The sequence below is a fragment of the Bradysia coprophila genome, unplaced genomic scaffold (assembly GCF_014529535.1).
Source record: "Bradysia coprophila strain Holo2 unplaced genomic scaffold, BU_Bcop_v1 contig_151, whole genome shotgun sequence".
NCBI classification, from domain to species: domain Eukaryota; kingdom Metazoa; phylum Arthropoda; class Insecta; order Diptera; family Sciaridae; genus Bradysia; species Bradysia coprophila.
Window position 1 is genome coordinate 8,032,743 of NW_023503423.1, and position 19,011 is coordinate 8,051,753.

At 35.6% G+C, this 19,011-nt stretch overlaps 1 protein-coding gene across 1 annotated transcript in view; it reads left to right on the plus strand.

Annotated features, from left to right (window-relative positions):
* Nucleotides 1-19,011, plus strand: part of LOC119074813 (atrial natriuretic peptide receptor 1-like) — a 151,265-nt gene that overhangs the window by 45,657 nt on the left and 86,597 nt on the right. The window contains exons 2-5 of the mRNA XM_037181102.1: nt 1,680-2,038; nt 2,098-2,287; nt 6,665-6,848; nt 14,032-14,237. Coding sequence (XP_037036997.1) covers nt 1,817-2,038; nt 2,098-2,287; nt 6,665-6,848; nt 14,032-14,237 — 802 coding nt within the window. The 5' untranslated portion in view covers nt 1,680-1,816. The remainder of the gene's footprint in view (nt 1-1,679; nt 2,039-2,097; nt 2,288-6,664; nt 6,849-14,031; nt 14,238-19,011) is intronic.

Here is a 19,011-nt window from a genome sequence, read left to right on the forward strand (position 1 = left end):
TCCAATACTCTCCATTGTAATAGACCAATGGTACAAAACTTTATTTTACCTGGAAGCCAGACTAACTCCAGGGGGGCGTTATCTAATATGCAGAACAATCACCAAAACAAACAGAGCACAATTACTCTTCCCTTTCCCATGGATCGCGTGAAGCGAAGTGGAGACAAAATGCTGTTTCGACCTCCGGAACCAGTGGCGGTCAGAGGTTAGCGTGGTCTAACCATCTTCAGTCGTTTCCACTGGTCCGCTACACGGGACAGCAGTAAATTTTCTGATTGAACTAGTAATTTGAAAATTTACAATAAAAGTTCTGCCACCTTTCGACGGAAATTTCGAAACTTAGTGAGAAGCTACTACGAAAACGTACCCACAAAACGTAGCTCAACAAAGAGAAACTTCATTTCAATCAAAAAACAAACACCGAACAAAAACCTACGTAAAAACAAACTAAAAATCACTCACCCCACCAGCTCACACACGGATCACCTCACTCGCTTCCACACAAAAAATCACCACTCGCCTTCACACAAAAAAACCACTCAAATTTCACACAAAATAAAAAACCAGAAAACCGCAAAAACACACAAACTAAAAACATTGACATTGACACTAACAAAACTGCACGACCACTAATCCAAAAAGGAGAAAAACCCGACAACGAAAAACCAAAAAAACAAAAACGAAAACAGAAAGAAAAACGGAGAACGTAAAAAATGAAAAAATTCCTTTTGTCAACGTACTGATCCTGTCAGAATACTGATTAGGTTAGTGTAGTGACCCAAACTTGGACAGAGTTTAATCAGAAAAGTGTTTTACCCATCTATCACATGGAACAGGGTATGTGATGTTGCCCATCCTTCACTTAGAACAAAGCGTGTAGTAGTGTTACCAGTTCTTTTTTAAGACACAAGGTATGTTATGTTACCCATCCTTCACTTAGAACAAGGTATGTAGTGCTGTCATTCCTAGATTAGGAACAAACGAATGTTGTGTTACCCGCCTTTTTTAAGACTAAGGTATGTTATGTTACCCATCCTTCACTTAGAGAGAGTATTGGTTTGTCCTTTTTATCTTGTAATGTAAACAATTGTAAATGTAAGTGTCAGGGGCATGTTGCCATTGATGAAATGAGTAAAAAAATAAATAAAATTAAAAAAAAGCGAAGAACGGACTTCCAACAACTTGCCACTTTTTTTGCCTGGTTGGTTGATATGGTCACGTGACAAATCTTCAATCCATCCATTCGCTCTACTTTTGAACCTTGCAAATACAAAAACTTAAAATATTTTGATAACTTCCGTCACCCTTCCTCTTCTAAGAGATTTTTGTCTCAACAGTGTAGACTTCGTCGCGTATTTTTGATGTCGCTTAGTAAAATCGTTGTTCCTAACGCATGCTGAGAGGCTTTTTTTAAGCGAATTTGATTCCAGAACTCGCCTCCATCTTGTGCCGGAAACCTCTCATTCGCTAAAAACGCCTCTCAGCATGCGTTAGGAAATAGATGTGTAGATTGTCACCCGATGTGATGCCGTGCGTCACTGAACCGATAGAAAGAGATACTATTCCAATGAGACTTGAAGATATGTTTATAGCCACGGCTTTCATTCATCCTCCATCATAACCTTACACTTCTCATCAGTGTTATCGAAAATAATGTTTTTTTTTGCATTAATTTACAGGTAGCAACAGAACATTTAAGGAATAAAAGATTGAAACGAAAATGTCCTATCAAATATTTGCATCGATTGAAAGTGCTTACACTTAAGCAAAACCTTGCATCTGGACTCGTCAATATCTGTATATTCATCCAACAAAGATGAAAACATTAAAAACCTTACTGTCGCCATCGATCGTGATATTCATTGCGTCGCTATGCGTTAATCTATCATCATTCGTTTTTGGGGGTTGTCGTGACCAAGAGAGAGTCGAATGTGAAACGGTGTGCCATTGGAATGTGTCTACCAATCAGCATGACTGCAATTTAAGGGCAGTTTTGATATTACCAAGTAATTTATCGTACGAAGCATCACTAACAAAGGTATGCTTCTATTCACAATTTGAACGCTTAATGGAATACGACAATGAGAATCCTTACAGGTGTTGCCCGTTTTCGAATTAGCCGAACAGAAAATTCGAGAGGATGAAATATTACCGAGAAATGTTCATCTGAATTGGACGACATACGATGATAATTGTGAATCGGCTCTGGCTACGCTTAGTGCAGTTAATGGATTTACATCGGATTGTGCTCATGTTCAATTCGGACCGATATGTGACTATTCATTAGGTAAGCATTTAATTGGGCGTAGTAATTTTTGAAATTAAACAAAACTCTGTTTGGTAATTCGTAATCGATCCAAAATTCAATTTTGTTTGATGTATTTCCACGAATTTGATTTGTGCGGCTATTCGTGTAGATTTGCAATTAATTAAAATTAATTGTGACAGTGACTGACATCCTAAAACCAGCCATTGTTACAGTGACTGAGACTCTAAAACCAGCAAAACTGAGAAACTTTATTTTTTACATTTCCCAAAATAATATATGAGCCATAATACGTTGTGTATCCAAACCTATGTCCGGAGCAAGAAAGAGTTTTTCGATAGAGTTCGACTTTTCTTTCGTGGTTCTGTATAAAAGAGAAAATCCAGAATTTTGAGGTGGGAGCGGCCATTTTTCAAAATTTACCCATATTTCAGCTTGGCACCTGAACTATTCTTTATCTGGGAGTGGAACCCTTTCAGCTACTCCGGTTCGGATATAAAACATCCTATGGCCTCTAGACTAGTAGCTCAAATGTCAAAGCACAGTAATTTAGTATGGTTGTCCGTTCTAGATCATAAAAACTCGTATAATACTTCACTTCTGTCTAGGGACTATTTTAAGACATCCGTTTTTCAAACTTTCTACAAAATAAATTTCTTGGAAATTTCTTACATTCAAGCATTACATTCTCAAGAATATTCCCTGTTATGTGTCAGAGAAATGATACCTAGATGGCGTGGTGTCGAAAGAAATGTGGTATGGGTCTGATTGTGAGACTGTGCCAAGTAAAAAATTGAAATTGAATTGAAATGAGATATTTTTGTTCAGTTACCGTGGTCTGGTCGGTAGAGCACCCCATTTATAAAATTAAAAGATTATCGTGTACATCAAAAATAATTGTTATGCTTCGTTGCCGAAAATGAGGGAAAATGAAGCACGGAGGCATCGCTCATTTCTAATGCAGATGATGTTCAATGCTGTACATAAAACGTGATGTTTTTAGAGCGTTACTAACTATAGTTTTTTTTTGTTATTTTCAACCGTTGTTTTACATTTTTATCACTCCAAGTAAATGATACGCTGTTTCGATCACACAACAAAGTAGAGAAAAATACCAGGCGGTCATATGTTTTGCTTGAAAAATACAAATAGTAATTTCATGCTATGCTTTGGAGAATTTACTCAATGTGACAACAATATTATATCTCTATGCAACCGAGCTGAGAGCTATTAATTATGGAAATAAAGGGGTGGCAGTGGGTGGCACTCGTAATTTTCTTTTGATAAACAGAAATCTGAATTAGAATTCACAGAAACCGAGGATATTTTTGTTTATGATTTCGTTGACTAAAAGGCATGGGTCTTACAGATGACAAACACTTGAAAATATTTGTCACTACTATGACTAAAATGTTTGTCACACTTTGGCAATTCCTTGATAGCTTGAGGAATACTCATCGGATTTTCAAAAGCCTTTCTTTATTCGATGAAGAATGCAATCCCTTAGGTTAAGTTTGAAGATGGGATGAATTGGTCTCACAATCTAAAAGTTATTCACAAAAGAATTTTTGACGTTTGACGTTTCTGGTTCCTTGATAAGGCTCCCCTACAAAATCCGGAGAACTAAAATCCGGAATTACAAAATCCAGACAAAAAAATCCGGAGGCTTCAAAATCCGGAAGCCTCAGAATCCGGAAACCTCAAAATCTAGATGCTTCAAAATACCGAATTACAAAATCCAGGTTAAATTTGGTGCAAAAGCACATGTGTCTGCACCGACTCGGTACAACAATCAGGATGGAAGGAAAAAGCTGTATCTAGAAGGTACAACTCTTTTCTTTATAGAAATAGAATAAGTCCATAAAGTTGTGACAATTATAACAGTTGTAATGGTTGTACCTAATTCATCATAAAAAATCTGTACTAAGCTAACTTCAGACACATCAAAAACACCCGGACAAAGTGTCATTGAACCTTCAAGGGGGATTCTCCCCCTTGACCCCCCTCAGCGGGGGCTGCCGCCCCTCGACCCCGCTTTTTTATTTTTCTATTTATTTCAAGGCCTGCGGCGCTGATTTCATCCATCAACTACTAAACCAAACCTAGCAATTAAAGAATATATTTCAAGAATAACCAGAAGCAACTTTTTATATTTTCCCACTTGAAATTACAATATTCAATTGTCAATGCAACTGTGTCAATTACAGTTGGTAGCGTCCATATTTTATGCCTTTTCTGTATTTATTTTGCTTATCCCTTCTGTCAACTCTTGACAGCATTTCACGTTTTAGTACGTTTTCTTTTCCTGCAGCGAAAACCATATCTCAGCAAAAAAAATCTATAATTTTTATCAAACAAATATCTAGAAATGACGGGTCCTACTCAGGTGGATGAGGATTTTCAGTTTTGGACGCCATTTTTTAGAACTTTTTCGCAAAACTTCCGAGGTCGAAATAGCTCTCTCTTTGCTCAACAGTTATACTATCAGATCTCTACGTGAAGAAGGAAGAGTGACAGTTCTGTAGAAGATTGTTGAATGGTATCCGTAAGCCTAGAGTATACACCGAATTAAATCCCTGTGTACATTGACAAATGTGATTCTAAAAAATTGCAATAATTGCAACAATAGGAACAAGGTCGTTGAAAATGTCAATCGTCATCCACAGAGAAACAACACAACATCGCATTTACGTTTTAATGAATGAATGTTGCTGTGGTTATGTTTGCGTCTGTGGATGCTCTCGTTCGTTTTCGTCTTTTTAAAACTCTTTTTTTACTATACTATAGGATGGAACAAACCTATGGAAAGTGTGTATTATTTACCTCCGACGACTTTTGAATTTTCACTGCCACTGTGCCAATTATGTGACACTGCAGTTTCAATACTATCACTAATAGCAGTTTTCAGAATTTTGCAAAGTTCCAACATCTTCGCCAAGCTTCGTCAAAGTTATCCGGAAAAAATCCGGACGAAATCCGTAAAGTTTAACATCGATCAGGATTTTGAAGCTTCCTGATTTTGAAGTTTCCAGATTATGAGGCTTCCGGATTTTGAGGCTTCCGGATTTTTTTGTCTGGATTTTGTAATTCCGGATTTTAACTCTCCGGATTTTGTACGATTACCCTTGATAACTTAGATAATTCTCAACGGATTTACAAAACTTTTTTTTTGACGAGGAATGCAATTCATGAGAAAATGTCGTACAAAGGCTATAATGGACGGGTAATCTCTGAAATATTCCTAAAAGAATTTTCGTGTCGAAGCTTGATAACTCGAGGAATGAAATTCCTGACGGTAAATTCGTTAAGGAAAAGTATCGGAGTAGTGGAAGGGAAGGAGTATCTTGGAGTTATTTAGAAAAGATTTTTTTTGTGATGAGGCCCGTTTATGAGAAAGCAAGACTATTTTGTGATATTGTGATAACAATTGCAAAAATATATTGAGGAAATAATTAAGTCAAGGGACCGGACTTGACCCAAGTAAAAAGTGGAGCTTAGTAATGATAGCCTGATATGGGTGAGGAACCGAATATACAGTGGACGAAATATAAGAAGTTACATTTTCAACATTATTACAATCCAATCGACGTTATTCATTCCACATGCGATTTACATGTTACAATCCATATGCATACGTAAATGTTGTAACGTTGGTAATTCCGAGACTGTACTACATTCAGGAGCAATGTTATGAATTTGTTATCCAATAAGTATTTAGTACATCGATAAAGTTTAGCACGTTTGATGTCGTTGGCAAGTTGAGAATTTCTCGTAATTTAATCTTTTTACATCTGTTGTGGACGGTCTCTTGTTCGAAAAGTACATGCAATTACCTTTCTAATGACGCTCCACACATTCATGTACCTTTCGTCTACATGGAAAAATTGCTAAATAGTCAGAGCACTTGAGTCAGAAAAAATAGCTCCGTGATGACGGAAAAGCTCGAAAAATGTCAAGCGAGCGGATTAACACAAAGGAAGAAAAATGCATGTTTTCGATCACCTCCCACTAGCCATATAAGCATCAAGGATTTTTAATGGACACAAATAAAAAGTCCACTGAAAAATACGTCTGATTTCGGTCCATATTTCACTTGTAGAAATCTTTTGTGTGTCGCCAATACCCTTTGAATATAAAATTTTAAATTGGTCAACATTGGAAGATCTTACGAACAAAGAAATAAGGTTTTATTTTGACAGCGCCAAAACGAAGTTTGCTTGCTAGAGGTGTAGCGTTCAAGTGGACAGAGCTATGTCAATAACAAATCAAATCAATTGAATTACGGAAATGAACCATTGTGATTTTTTTTTCTCCTCTTTAAAAGGTGGAAAAAGGCGTTTTTTTACCCCATTTAAGACATTTCAAAATTTGTCGACAACTTTTTTTGTATCATTCCAGCTCCAGTGAGTCGCATAGTCAAATATTTCCGTCACGATGGCACCCCGTTGATAACCGTTGGTGGATACACATTCGATTTCATTCAAAATAAAACAACTTGCGCAAATGAATACCACATGCTTATCAGAGCCGGCCTATTGAGCTTTCAATCAATCGCCGATTTTATGGTTGCTATTATGAACAAGTTAGTATTGATACAGCTCACAATATACACACGAATATAATATAGCTATTGCAATGTTAATCACTGGCCGTCTTCGGAATGAATGTCTGAATGAGCTCTCGTGAGCCTTTTGTAAATTGGAATGTAATCGTATGAATGAATAACGTAAACACTTTTGATTTGATTTGATTGATCCAACACAGATAAATTAAATTGCGATTGTTGAATATTTGCTTTATGTGATGTTATCTGTAGTATGCAAACAATGGGGTTTACAACATTCCAACAAAATGCGAATGAGACGAACGAAAATAACAAAAACGATTTTGTCAATATTGTCAAAGACTCGGTTCATACACTTGAAATATTTCCGTCTTCAAAATCAAAAGTAATGTTCCGGAAAATGTCTACCGTGGAAGAGTAGCACAAAAAACGCTCATGTTGAAGATATCTTGTTGTTTCAACCCTTTCGTTTTATCCACACTTGACCTATTATTGGACTATACTGTGTTTACGTCGACATCTATCGTAATCATCATTATATCTTGCGTGTTTGTTATCTTACCCAATAATTCTATTGTCTCAACGTAATAGTGCAATTTTCCATTGTACTACAGTAAGCCTAGTGTGTATGCATTACATACATGTATGTGGTGTGGTATCAGTTTAAACATTTTGTTAATCGCATAACAAGCAAATCGAATAGGTTTTTTAGATTCAAAGATTCAGGGGTTGTGTGTATGGATGATGAACGATAAAGAAGAAAATTTTCTCTGCAATTTCGTTTATGGCTTTTATATGTGCAAATTAGACGTAACGGTATTATGGGTAGAAAGTCAAAAGTTTTTTTTTTCGAAAAGGAAATTCAATTTCCGTTTGAGTAGTTATAAGATGTGATTTGGAAACATGTTGTTGATGTGGGGATGATATGGAACGTAAGCTAACACGGTTGTAAAAAAAGGATGGGTGAGTGAATATTAGCAAAATTAATTTCGGAAAATTTAATTTAACTTTTTACATGTCATTCGGTACCCACTCTTATTCCGTATCGTAAGAGCTGTTATGTAATGTTGTTTTAGAATTTCGGTCTCGACATCTGACATCCCCATACATCAATTTTCTGGGTTTTTGCTCCCACACGCCTAACAAACATCTAATTTACGGGCTGCATCATTGTGAGCAGCCTTTTTTTTCGCATATTTAAATAAAGAAATCTAATGCCATTAATCGACTACTGAAAATTGTTTTCTTGAGTTGAGTTTACGAAGGTTCGGATCGACAAACCGCCTAATATTAGAATTAAATTCTTAAAAATTCCGAGGGGTTGCTCAGCTCACTCTTTTTTTCGTAGTGATTAACATGATTAACCAGTGATTAACCATGATCAACATGATTAACCATCGATTAACCAGTAGTTAGTCGGTGATTAACCAATGGTTAATTGGTGATGGTTAATCAGTTATCAACCAGTGGTTAATCAGAGTAACCCAATACGTATTAAAACTGGAATATCAATCACTGCACATCATCATTTCGTCTTCGAGTTATTTTAACATACCTTCTGATAATTTAAAATTGTTATTTTCATACGTAGAGCGATATCGTACGATATCGTTCGTCGGTCTATGCTCTTCAATTGACTTGGAAAAAGACGTAACTGTAAGAGTAAGGTGTTCCCTAAAGCCTTAAAGCAGTGGACATCGTTAAGGCTTGCTCGTCGAATTTTTGATCAAAGGATCAAGTTAAGTTCTAATAGCATAATTATGAGAATGAGCGAGCTAATGACTAGAACCGCTCATAAATATTTAATTGTTCTTGAGAAAAAATTCACTTTCGTATATTTCGTAGTTCTCGGAGTTTGGGTCACAAAATACACCTAAAACTTCACTTGCTGCACTTGACCCATAGAATGTGTGTAATCATCACAAAGCTTAGACACAAAGCTAAGTGACTATAGTGTAGTATTTAAGGACCAAAACGTTTACACCTCCGGAATTCGCGATTTGATGATTGAAAGTTGTTAAGGGGTCAAAAATAAGACATTCTGGGGAGGGAGCCAAAAATTTCCTCCGCGCCCGCCCTCTGGGGCCCCATTGAATGTCATTTGCAGAGTCTTTTTCTACGATTTATGGAAGACGAACGTCTAATGATAAAATTCTCCTAGATCACGCAAATGATCGGTGAAAGTTCAAACTTTATTTTAGCGAATTAAGTTTTTCCAAAATTTCCACTTTTCCGACACATTTTCACAATTTTCCCCAATATCATCGAAAATTAGGCGAAAAATTAGAGTTTAAAGTTAAATAACTCGCGCAACATAGAGAAAATTTTTGTTAAAGTGAGATGTTCTCTGTTCAATTCTACGCACCCTCCCCGTTTTTTTTTTTTTTGGGTTGTCATCGGGTGGTATTTGGCCCAATTTTCCCTACACTTACCATATATTAAAAAAAATATATTTTCTGTTGTAGAGCAGATAGAGAGTTGGTTTCAAAGTAAAAGTTATAGAGTTTTGTGAGTAGAATATTTTAGGAGTCCAACAAAATGGCTGACAACCGCCATCTTGGAAATATCGTTCAAATATAGGGTTAGAATTGGGAATTTTAGCTTCAACTCCGGAAATAGGTAAGATGCAGAGTTGTTTCCAAAGGTTAAGTTGTGGAGTTTCGTGAGTAGAATATTTTGTGAGTCCAACAAAATGGCTGACAGTCGCCATCTTGGAAAAATTATATTTTAATTTTATCTCTGGAAATAGGTTTGCTAGAAAACTGTGCAGTATGTACGATATTGTTATTTTATTTTTCAAAGCAGAGATCTCATATGAATGATTTTACACTTGAAAATTTTATTTGACATCGGAGTTGTTGCTGCAGGCATTTTGACACTTGCAAAGTAGTGTGCATGATAGGTTTTTATCTGCATTCTTCGAGCTCACATAGAGAAGATATAAATCTTTCAAAAAAAGTAAATTTGCTTCACGGTCACTGTTTTCAACCCAATCGTTGATATGTTTACAAATGACGTTAAAAGCAATATCTTCTGTAACGGTCTCATTATTGCTGGATGTGGCACCTCTTTTAGGAAATTTAATTAAATTATTTAGCTTCCCATCGGAAAATTTTATTCGACAGTTTTTATGCCATTTGGCGTTATTTTGTTCAAAAATGTTCGTCCATGAATTGGTTTGCACAATATTTAAATGTTTGTATTTTTGCAACTTTTCGTGTGTCTTGTATTTCTCCAACAGGCTACCGATATTTCGGTAAGTGTCTGAAATTGTGTCTTTATCACCCGCGTTTTTTGGGTTCCGTAATTTTTGATCGGCCAGTGTTTTCTGGCAAAAAACACATAAATCGCAGTTAATACGCGGCGCCATTCTACTAAATACTCTAGTAAACGTGTGCAAATCATATTGCAATCATATCATAAAGCAATGTGAATTTGTATAACAATGAACAGCAGAACAGGTCTTAAACAATACACATTATTTGTGAGTGTTTTGTGTGAGAAATGATCTGTGGGTGCGCAGATTAACACTTAACATGTAACTCTATGACTCTAACTGCACGTTCATCTTCAAATAATATCATTCTGTTATACAAAAGGAATGAAGTTTTTGTATTAAAAATAAATCAAACAGTTTGCGCACTTTTCGAAACCTAAAATATTACGCTCGCGAAACACTATAACTTAAACCAACTTTGTACATTACCTATTTCCGGAAATGAAGCTAAAATCGTATTAAACTTTAAATTTTAAATTTGGCCGGTTTTCCAAGATGGCGACTGTCATCCATTTTGTTGGACTCACAAAATATTCTACTCACGAAACTCCACAACTTAACCTTTGGATCCAACTCTGTATCTTACCTATTTCCGGAGTTGAAGCTAAAATTCCCAATTCTAACCCTATATTTGAACGATATTTCCAAGATGGCGGTTGTCAGCCATTTTGTTGGACTCCTAAAATATTCTACTCACAAAACTCTATAACTTTTACTTTGAAACCAACTCTCTATCTGCTCTACAACAGAAAATATATTTTTTTTAATATATGGTAAGTGTAGGGAAAATTGGGCCAAATACCACCCGATGACAACCCCAAAAAAAAAAAAACGGGGAGGGTGCGTAGAATTGAACAGAGAACATCTCACTTTAACAAAATTTTTCTCTATGAAATGTGTTGCGCGAGTTATTTAACTTTAAACTCTAATTTTTCGCCTAATTTTCGGTGATATTGGGGAAAATTGTGAAAATGTGTCGGAAAAGTGGAAATTTTGGAAAAACTTAAATCGCTAAAATAAAGTTTGAACTTTCACCGATCATTTGCGTGATCTAGGAGAATTTTATTATTAGACGTTCGTCTTCCATAAATCGTAGAAAAAGACTCTGCAAATGACATTCAATGGGGCCCCAGAGGGCGGGCGCGGAGGAAATTTTTGGCTCCCTCCCCAGAATGTCTTATTTTTGACCCCTTAACAACTTTCAATCATCAAATCGCGAATTCCGGAGGTGTAAACGTTCGGCCTCTTTTTGGTCCTTAAATACTACACTACTAAGAAAATTCGATTGCGAAATAGTTGTACTGGTAGGTTACGGCAGTGTCCGAAGATTACCGAGGTCGAAACATCAAAAAAAAATCGACGAAGTTGAAAAAGGACCGGTTCGACTATTTTAATTTTTGCATAAAAACAACGATGGGAGTCCCCCTGACAAGTTTCAAGCTGAAAATTCCGTGTACCCGTGATTTCGACTGAAAGTTCTTTCAATCTCACCGTGATAATCGTGAGACTATCGTTTTGCACTACATGCAAAACTATCTATCCTATCAAGACTATCCTGCTACATGTAATAAGAGCGAAGCAGGCCTCTGACATGCTGCAATGGACAGTATTTGTGCCAACTATTCTTATCCCAGACCATTTAAAGCATTTTTGAACCTACTGCGCATCAAGTTCAGTGTGTTTTGGCGTAATCTATCAAATTAGTTCTTATCCGAAGTTATTTGTTTTGTTCCGAAGAGTGCTGATTAACAAGTGATTAACCATGATCAACCAGTGATTAACCAATGGTTAATCAGAGTGAGCAACCCCTCGAAAAATTCCTCGTAAAAATTCAAAATTTTATTCCAGGAATTTCTAAGAGTTTTTCAAGAATTTGTTTCCATAAAAATAGATAAATGATAGAAAAATGATAAGTCGGCTCATAATTTTTTCGTGTGCTGCGCCGAGCTAGACTGAAGAAATGTCTCTCATTACCTTAACAGATTTACACTACACTTACCAATACAACGGGATGTTCTTCAAGTTCTCTAGGTAAATGTAAAACTGCTTCTCAAATTCTTAAACTATTTTGATAACTTCGACTAAAAAAAACTTTTTCAATCAAACATTTCCGATGAATTTGTGCTTGTGAGAATAGTAACCACCTGTCAAACTCATGCTGCCTTAGTATGAAAAACTTAGATTTGAGAGAATTGAAAAAGTTTCGTTTAAGTTGGTTCAAATTGAGCTGAGCACAGTTCACACTCCCCGAAGATTTCCTATAGTTTCAAATTTCTATTTGTATTCTGATGGTGTTGTGATTCGATTGAAGTATGTTGTATTACACAGATATAGCAACGACGTTAACACTGGAAAAGCATTCGGGAAGCGTTCATAAATGACATCCGCATTTTTTACCGATTTGTCTGCAATTCTTAGTAAATCGGGTTTTTGCATTTATATATGTAGACAAATGAAAGTTTTTTCAAACCTTCATAAGTCCCAAATATACACATGCGACTTTGCTTTTAATTCTTCTATAGATACGGAGTGCAATGTACGTCTACATCTACATCTATCTATAGAAGAATCAAAACCCAAGTAGCATATGTACATTTAGAACTTATGAAAGTTTGAAAAAACTTTCATTTGTCCACATATACGTATGTGCAAAAACCCGCTTTGCTATATTCGCTTTATGGTAGCTTTACCATAGAACTGACCACGAGTAAGGAAGTTTGGTGTTGAGTTGAAATTACATTTCAACTATGATTCGCTAGACTTTTTCGTGAGCAAAGCGGTATAGTGTATCGAGTACCACTGTCGCCATCAGGGCCTATTTTACGGAAACATGTTTCTCAAGTTTCTGAAAGTTTCCAAAATGTTTCTTAAGGAAACTTTTCTAGAAACTTTAAGAAACTTCGAGAAACTTTAAGAAACTTTTCAGAAACATTTTGGAAACTTTCAAAAATTTGAGAAACATGTTTCCGTAAAATATGCCCTGGTCGCCATGGCCTGATGAGAAATGGTATTTTTGAATAATGCAATAATGCAAGACGTCGAAAGAAGTATCAGATTTTCTCACAAATACACTGCCGTATTAAGCAAAAACATCGCATGTCTTTTCGCATTAGCTTTTAAAAGCTTTTGAGCTTCGAGCTTCCTTTGAATTCTAATGAAATGTTTCACTTTTTGAGTGGAATCTAAAAGAAGCTCAAAGCTCACAGACGCTTTCTAAAGCTCTTAAAAGCTTATGCGAGAAGACATCCGATGTTTTTGGTTAACAGGCAGAATAGTGGTCGAAACGTCCTTATCATTGCTTTCTTCATAAAAATCTTTTTTTTTTTTGTATAAAATGACTTCTAATTCAAAATCCCTCTCACCAAAACGCAGACGTCATTTATAAACGCTCCATCGAATCCGTTTCAAGGAAATTCAATATATCATCAAAAATGTATTGTGAATCCCTACTTTTACGGTCAAGTATACATCCAGTTGGTGAAATGAAATTCTCATACATTTTCCACTGAAAATTTTGACAGATGGCTCATACAATTTGTGTCAAAATATCATTTCACCAGCTGGGTCATTTACATTGTTGTAATGTTAAATAGGGAACGGTTAGATATATAAGAAGAGCAGAATCTATCAAAGATCCCCGAAAGCATTTTAGAAGATGAAATGGTCGTAGGACGCCTGAATCACCCTCAAAATCACCGTTTCCACATAACTCATTCAAAAATAACATGGATTTGTCCAGCTGGTTGAATACTTATAACTTTATTCCTACATTCGACGGGACAGATGTATATTCGTAAACACGATAACTATCTATTACTCTGATAAAATATCAAAGCTTTTTACACATTTTCTATACTATCGTGAAAGTATATAAAATTCAAAACAGATATTCAAACAAAAAAAAACTTGCCTTACATCACACAGATATGAATGGAAACACGCTCTACTTTACTACGAACGTGATGGCCAATATAATGTCGCCGGCGAGCACACGTGCCATTTACTAATGCAAACCATTGCGAAATTATTTCGCAGCTTGAATCTGTCGTTTTCATCATTTCCTACGGACCAGGCTGGCAATAATAACGTAACGGAAACATTGCGGAAAAAAGTCGGTGTACACGAATCAAGTGAGTAAACATTTCGTTTTTATTTCGTTTTGCTATATGGAAATCCCATATCACAACCTGCTACGACTTTGGAGCCGTCTGTGTTCTAAGAGTCGAAATTTAACGTTGAAAGCTTTCCTATTACGGAGAGCTTTTATTGTGAATGAAACGGTAGAAGTTGGTAACACCATATAGCAACGTATTTTATTATAGTCCGGATATGTGTGGAAAATATACGAGACGATGCATTTACAGTGTACCTGTTTGTTATTTTTGATTCATGTGTGCACCCAAGTGTTTTTACATTAAAAAAGCTAAACATCTTTAATATCTTATACCGGTCAATTGATTGATGACATTTTTTGACGTGAAATACCTATACCTAGGTATATACTTATACCAGTCGAATAAATGCAACTGTAGTAATGTGCGTCAAAATGTAAAAGAAACTATCAACAACAATGCTGATGACCACGATAACAAAACAATTGTTTCGGTTTTCGAATATACTAATTCCAATACCGATTTAGCTACATTTTTATGGAAGCGATAAATCTTCATCTGTTAATCAACCGTCCATAAACATTATCGAAATCAACACTGTATTAGAAAAGCTTCATTTTATACATGCAGAAATATGTTGAAAGTATAATATTGCGTCACAATGAGTGTTATCACCTTAAATAATGCGTCTGAGTTTGTATTATTTACGGAGTATTTCTGTTTAAAAAAAAACTTTTAATGTTTGTTTACTGGAAAATGTTTTCTCTTGACTCTTTAAGTGTTTTGGATTAAAAATATTTTTCTTTTCTCTGTTAAATGCTTATTTTTATTGCTCCATGAATTACCAATGGAATGCACACTATCGTGTGGGTAAAAATTGATTTCAGTTAGAACAGAAACATGAAAATATTTTTTGTGAATGTTGAATTGTTGAAGTAGCATGGCTAGACCTGTGCGTCGGTAAATCAGCTGCATTTTGCAGTAACCATGTTTAAAGACATTTTTTAAATGGTAGAAACTTGGTTATTACAAAATGGTGTCCAAATAGCCTCCGCCGCTGATAAATAATTTAACGTATGATACCGGTGAGTTTTAAGCTGTAATCGCACTTACTCCGTTTACTTTTTAACCATGAAAAGTTTAAGGAGCTTCAATTGTTCGTTCACAAAATTTCACATCCGCTCCCGAAAAATATTGATCGGCGCACGAGTCTTACCAGGACTTTCTTTGGGTGGTAATTCTTTCATGCATTTCCATTTTTCTGGAAGCGAGTCTTAGTTACATTTATAAGAGTCGTTTCCCTCAAACAGTGCTACTGCGATAATACGTGTGCTCTGTTTCAATATTCACATTCTGATTTTGCAGAGACAGAAATTTGGAGACTGGTGCCTGAATTATACAGCAAATTTTGGCAATATTCTCATAGAAATTTTACCACTCCTATGAGCAAATGCATTTAGGTTTGATGATTGCCTTACCGTATTAATCGTACACACCTTCCATTTCTTATGAAAATTATTTTCTCACCTTAATTATGCTCCCAAACAATTTTCCTTTCCATCCAAGTACAGCAACTGACAGATACATTTTTACCTATGTGTTTTTCCAAAATGTCGTATTGAGAATATGCATGCACACAGCACACTCCTCATGCAAGCAAGATAATAATTTATGAGCATACATGTCTTACGAACGTATTAACTAATCAACTTATAAAGTTATGGGTTGTGCTTATTAAATAGGTAACTGTAGAGATGGGGTTCATTGTGTTTCCGTCCCAATCCGAATTTCGGATTTTTTTTTTGAAAATACCACTCATATAACCTCGACGCTTTCGGTCTTAAATTTGTAGCTAAGTTTGCTTTAGCTGTTTCACCAACTCATCCACTCATCCAATTACACTGCCTATATGTGTGATAGTACGGCTTTACAAACACAATGCGCGTGCGTGTGACTATCTAAAGACGTATATAAGCAGCGGGTTTGAGAGTCGGCTAGCTGGTTTAACAGCTGGAGCAAGCTTAGACATTAAATTAGGTTGACATTACCTATTAGTTACATATTGATTTGACTAGCGACGGACGTGAAGGAGACCTAGCTCAAATTTTTCTTTTGTTCTTCTGCCATAGTTGACAGAATTACAAAAGAAAAATTTGAGTTAGGTCTCTTTTGCGCTGATAAATGTGTAGCTAGAGTAACCAGGGCGTATTTTGGGGAATTTTAATTCTGACAATTCCGACGAGTTCCGAATAATTTTGAAAAAAAAAAACTCAAAAAAATCAGAACTTTTTCCGAATTATTCGGGATTTTCCGAATGAAAATTTCGTAAAATAAGCCCTGAGAGTAACACAGCCAATTCCAACCGCCCATCAAAATCCAAATAAGTTTGATTTCGTTATAGTCGGGAAACTCGACAAACTCCAACAAATACACAACTTAATAAAGACAAGTCAATGTATAATTCAACATTGCCGGAGTCACAGCTCCAATTTGTAAGTCGAATTATAAGTTATGCACTGAATTTGCGCATCAATATTCAGTCATTTAGCTTTTTATAACATATACTATGCTAACTACATGTCATTCCGTCTTATCAAAAGTTTAAACTTCAGGATAATTGTCTTACAGTAGATGGATATCAAATATTCAAAAGAGATTTATCAAACTTGTCGAACAAGTTTGAAGGAAATTTGAATAAAACGAAAATTTATTTTTTCACCATATTATATGCTATAGCAAAAACATAGCGTCAACTTTAATCGAACAGTGTTGGTTAATGCATACTCAAATCCATAGCTTCATTAATCATCACGCCCATAATTAAGCTTACTTCCAGTGAATTAAGAAACTACCACAAAGGTCAAGAAATATTTCTTTGACTGAAATTCCGCACAGTTGAACCATTTTGTTGGATGAACTTTTGTAATTAGCAGCGGCAGACATAATAGTTTTAAGTGGAATCTCTGATGACTGACGATAATGCTCATGATTATACTTCTGGCTGAACCATTAATCTCAGCATAACAAAATACTGCAGCTAAAGCAGTTACAAATTGATAACTTTCAATCTTTCACAAAAGATGAACAACACTTGCGTTCAATACATATATTCATAATACGAGCTCATTACGTCTCCACATAATTCATTATTAATTGTTGCTTATTAGTACATTATATACTAAAAGCATAACCCCAAATAAAGTGATCCCCATACATTTCAGATGAATTAATTAGATAGAAATGTTTCACAAGTCATAATAACTTTACATTGTGTCTCTCTCGTATCCAGTGCCTTGACTTTGCTACTGAATATCACATTATCATACATCTTCAATGGAAGCGCTTTGAAGGCTAATTTATATATTGCAAATTGTATGTACGACACGTTTGCATATACCATCTTACGTATGATACGAAGCTTATTAATTTAGTATGATACTGTCGCAACGGAGAACAATAATTAAAATTGACGAGATTGATTAGATCTGGCTCGTATTGGATCCGGGTAGATTTTCGGTGACATTTTTATGGAGATGAACAGTCTCCATATGTACACTAACACAACATACTAAAGGGGGTAAGTGTATGGAGGTGGAGGCTGTTTAGATAATTGCAGAATTGTTGTCCAACTTCATAAAAATTTCATTTTAACTTTGTCCTTTTATGTTTTTGGATTTATTTAATTTTGACTGACAAAGACGGAGAAGTACATTGCCATCGATCTATTTGTCTAACCAATTATCTCTCTTTAATGGATCGTAATTAGATTTGATTTTCTTTCTTTCGGACGCATCCATTGCTGATTAACAAGAAAACTCTTTCTATCTTTTATGTTCCAGCAACTTTTTTCCGAATAAAAATCTGTCCAGACAATCTGTACATAAATCAATACGATAATTCGATTCAATAAGCGAAACTTTCTGAATAATAATTTCGAATCGCTTGTCGTTACGCTTTTATAGTGGATGGCACACAACTTTTAAAAGAGAAACTTTTCGCATCATCTTATATTTACGAGAAGCTGCTGGCCATTAATAATATCGGTAATACGTCAAAAACATTTTTCTCATGACCAGAGATTGGTATGACCAAATTGAAGGAACTTTGTGTGACACATAAACACGAATTTCAAATATTACTTCTAGGAAACGAAATCAATCAACCTGTGGCCCTTAGCTGCAAACAATGTCATCATGGTGAATACTGTTGTAGTGTTGTACTCTCCCAGAAGTTAAATATTTATTAATAAGAAGCTCAAACTTAGTTTCGGCATATATCTGGACAGGACAGGACATGCAGCAAATGTGTCGTTAGGGGATATCCAAAACTTACGTGCGCTTTGTTAGTGTTTTCGGTCCCCTCTGTCGTACGATTTCTACCACACAAATCAAATAATTTTTGTATGGTCAGTCAGAAATACTTGATACCTCCTCCATCCAAGCGCTGTACGTCATTTATGAAAAGATTCTCATTAGAAAAGTTATGAGGACAAGAAACAAAACAGCAATATAACCAACACTTTCATAAGTTAAAAAGAAATTGGTTACGGTTGGGCTATCAATTCATTGTACCAAATAAGCAAATACCTAGGGTACACGCAGAGCAAAATTCAGCTGGTGATTTATTTTTAAATATTCATTGAAAATGAGTGAGACCCTCGTCACCGGTGATTAGAAAAATCTCTGTTCAACGATTGAAAGATTCTCGATCCGGAGATGGAGAAGGGTCAATTTCAAGAATGTGTAGTTACATTGAAAGAAAGTCGAACTTGGGTTTTATTGGAGCCAACAGC